This window comes from Fukomys damarensis, unplaced genomic scaffold, assembly GCF_012274545.1.
Source record: "Fukomys damarensis isolate Sample0158 unplaced genomic scaffold, DMR_v1.0_HiC HiC_scaffold_36, whole genome shotgun sequence".
Lineage (NCBI taxonomy): Eukaryota > Metazoa > Chordata > Mammalia > Rodentia > Bathyergidae > Fukomys > Fukomys damarensis.
The window spans coordinates 46,270,767-46,271,663 of record NW_022900948.1 but is presented as its reverse complement, the minus strand read 5'-3'; the positions used below and the strand labels follow the sequence as shown (position 1 = coordinate 46,271,663).

The window sequence follows — 897 nt, the reverse complement described above, 5'->3', positions numbered from 1 at the left end:
CGCGGGCGGCGGCGCGCTCGGGCCGCGGTACAGGTAGAGCGCGGCGCCCGGGTCCAGGTTGGAGACCAGACTCTGCGGGTAGAAATAAGGCGACGGGAACATCCGCTGCAGCGCTGAGTAATTGCCTGCCTCGGCCAGCAGCTCCAGCCCCACGGCCGTTTGTCGCTTCCATTTAGTCCTGGGGACGGAAGTAAGAGTACGATGGAGTCGTGGCTGCTCGGGCCGCGGTACAGGTAGAGCGCGGCGCCCGGGTCCAGGTTGGAGACCAGACTCTGCGGGTAGAAATAAGGCGACGGGAACATCCGCTGCAGCGCTGAGTAATTGCCTGCCTCGGCCAGCAGCTCCAGCCCCACGGCCGTTTGTCGCTTCCATTTAGTCCTGGGGACGGAAGTAAGAGTACGATGGAGTCGTGGCTAGGACGCCTGGGACTCCCGCCCCTCCAGTTGGAGGCCCAGAGAGCCTTGGGGAGACCACGAGGTCTCACTGATTGGCCAGTGCTGGAATCCCCAGCACCATTTGCACCAGTTACATGCGTCCTCACCTTTATTTTTTCCTTGGCTTTCCATGCATTACCCCCATTTCACAGATTTTTAAACTGTGGTGCAGTGGTGCCCGCCTATAATCCCAGCACTCTGGGAAGCTGAGGCAGGAGGACCACAAATTTGGGGCCACCCCGGACAACTGTGTATATAAAGCAAAAATATAAAAGTGTTGGGGATGTCGTTCAGGTGGCAGAGTGTCCCTGGGTTTGATCCTAGTACCAGGGGGTGGGGAGTGAGGGGGGGCCAAGTTAGGAAGATCTAGAAAGTGGCAGAGTCCCAAAGCTGAACTGTAACTTTCTGATCTAGGGATCGAAGTTGGGGACTCTAGGAGCTGGGCGCTGCCCCCCCCCCCCCG

The 897-nt window shown here is 59.2% G+C and overlaps 1 protein-coding gene across 1 annotated transcript in view; it reads right to left on the bottom strand.

Moving 5' to 3' along the window:
• The window catches only part of Barhl1 (BarH like homeobox 1), a 6,904-nt gene that overhangs the window by 782 nt on the left and 5,225 nt on the right, over window positions 1–897 (bottom strand). Inside the window, exon 3 of the mRNA XM_010627464.1 lies at window positions 4–178. Coding sequence (XP_010625766.1) covers window positions 4–178 — 175 coding nt within the window. The remainder of the gene's footprint in view (window positions 1–3; window positions 179–897) is intronic.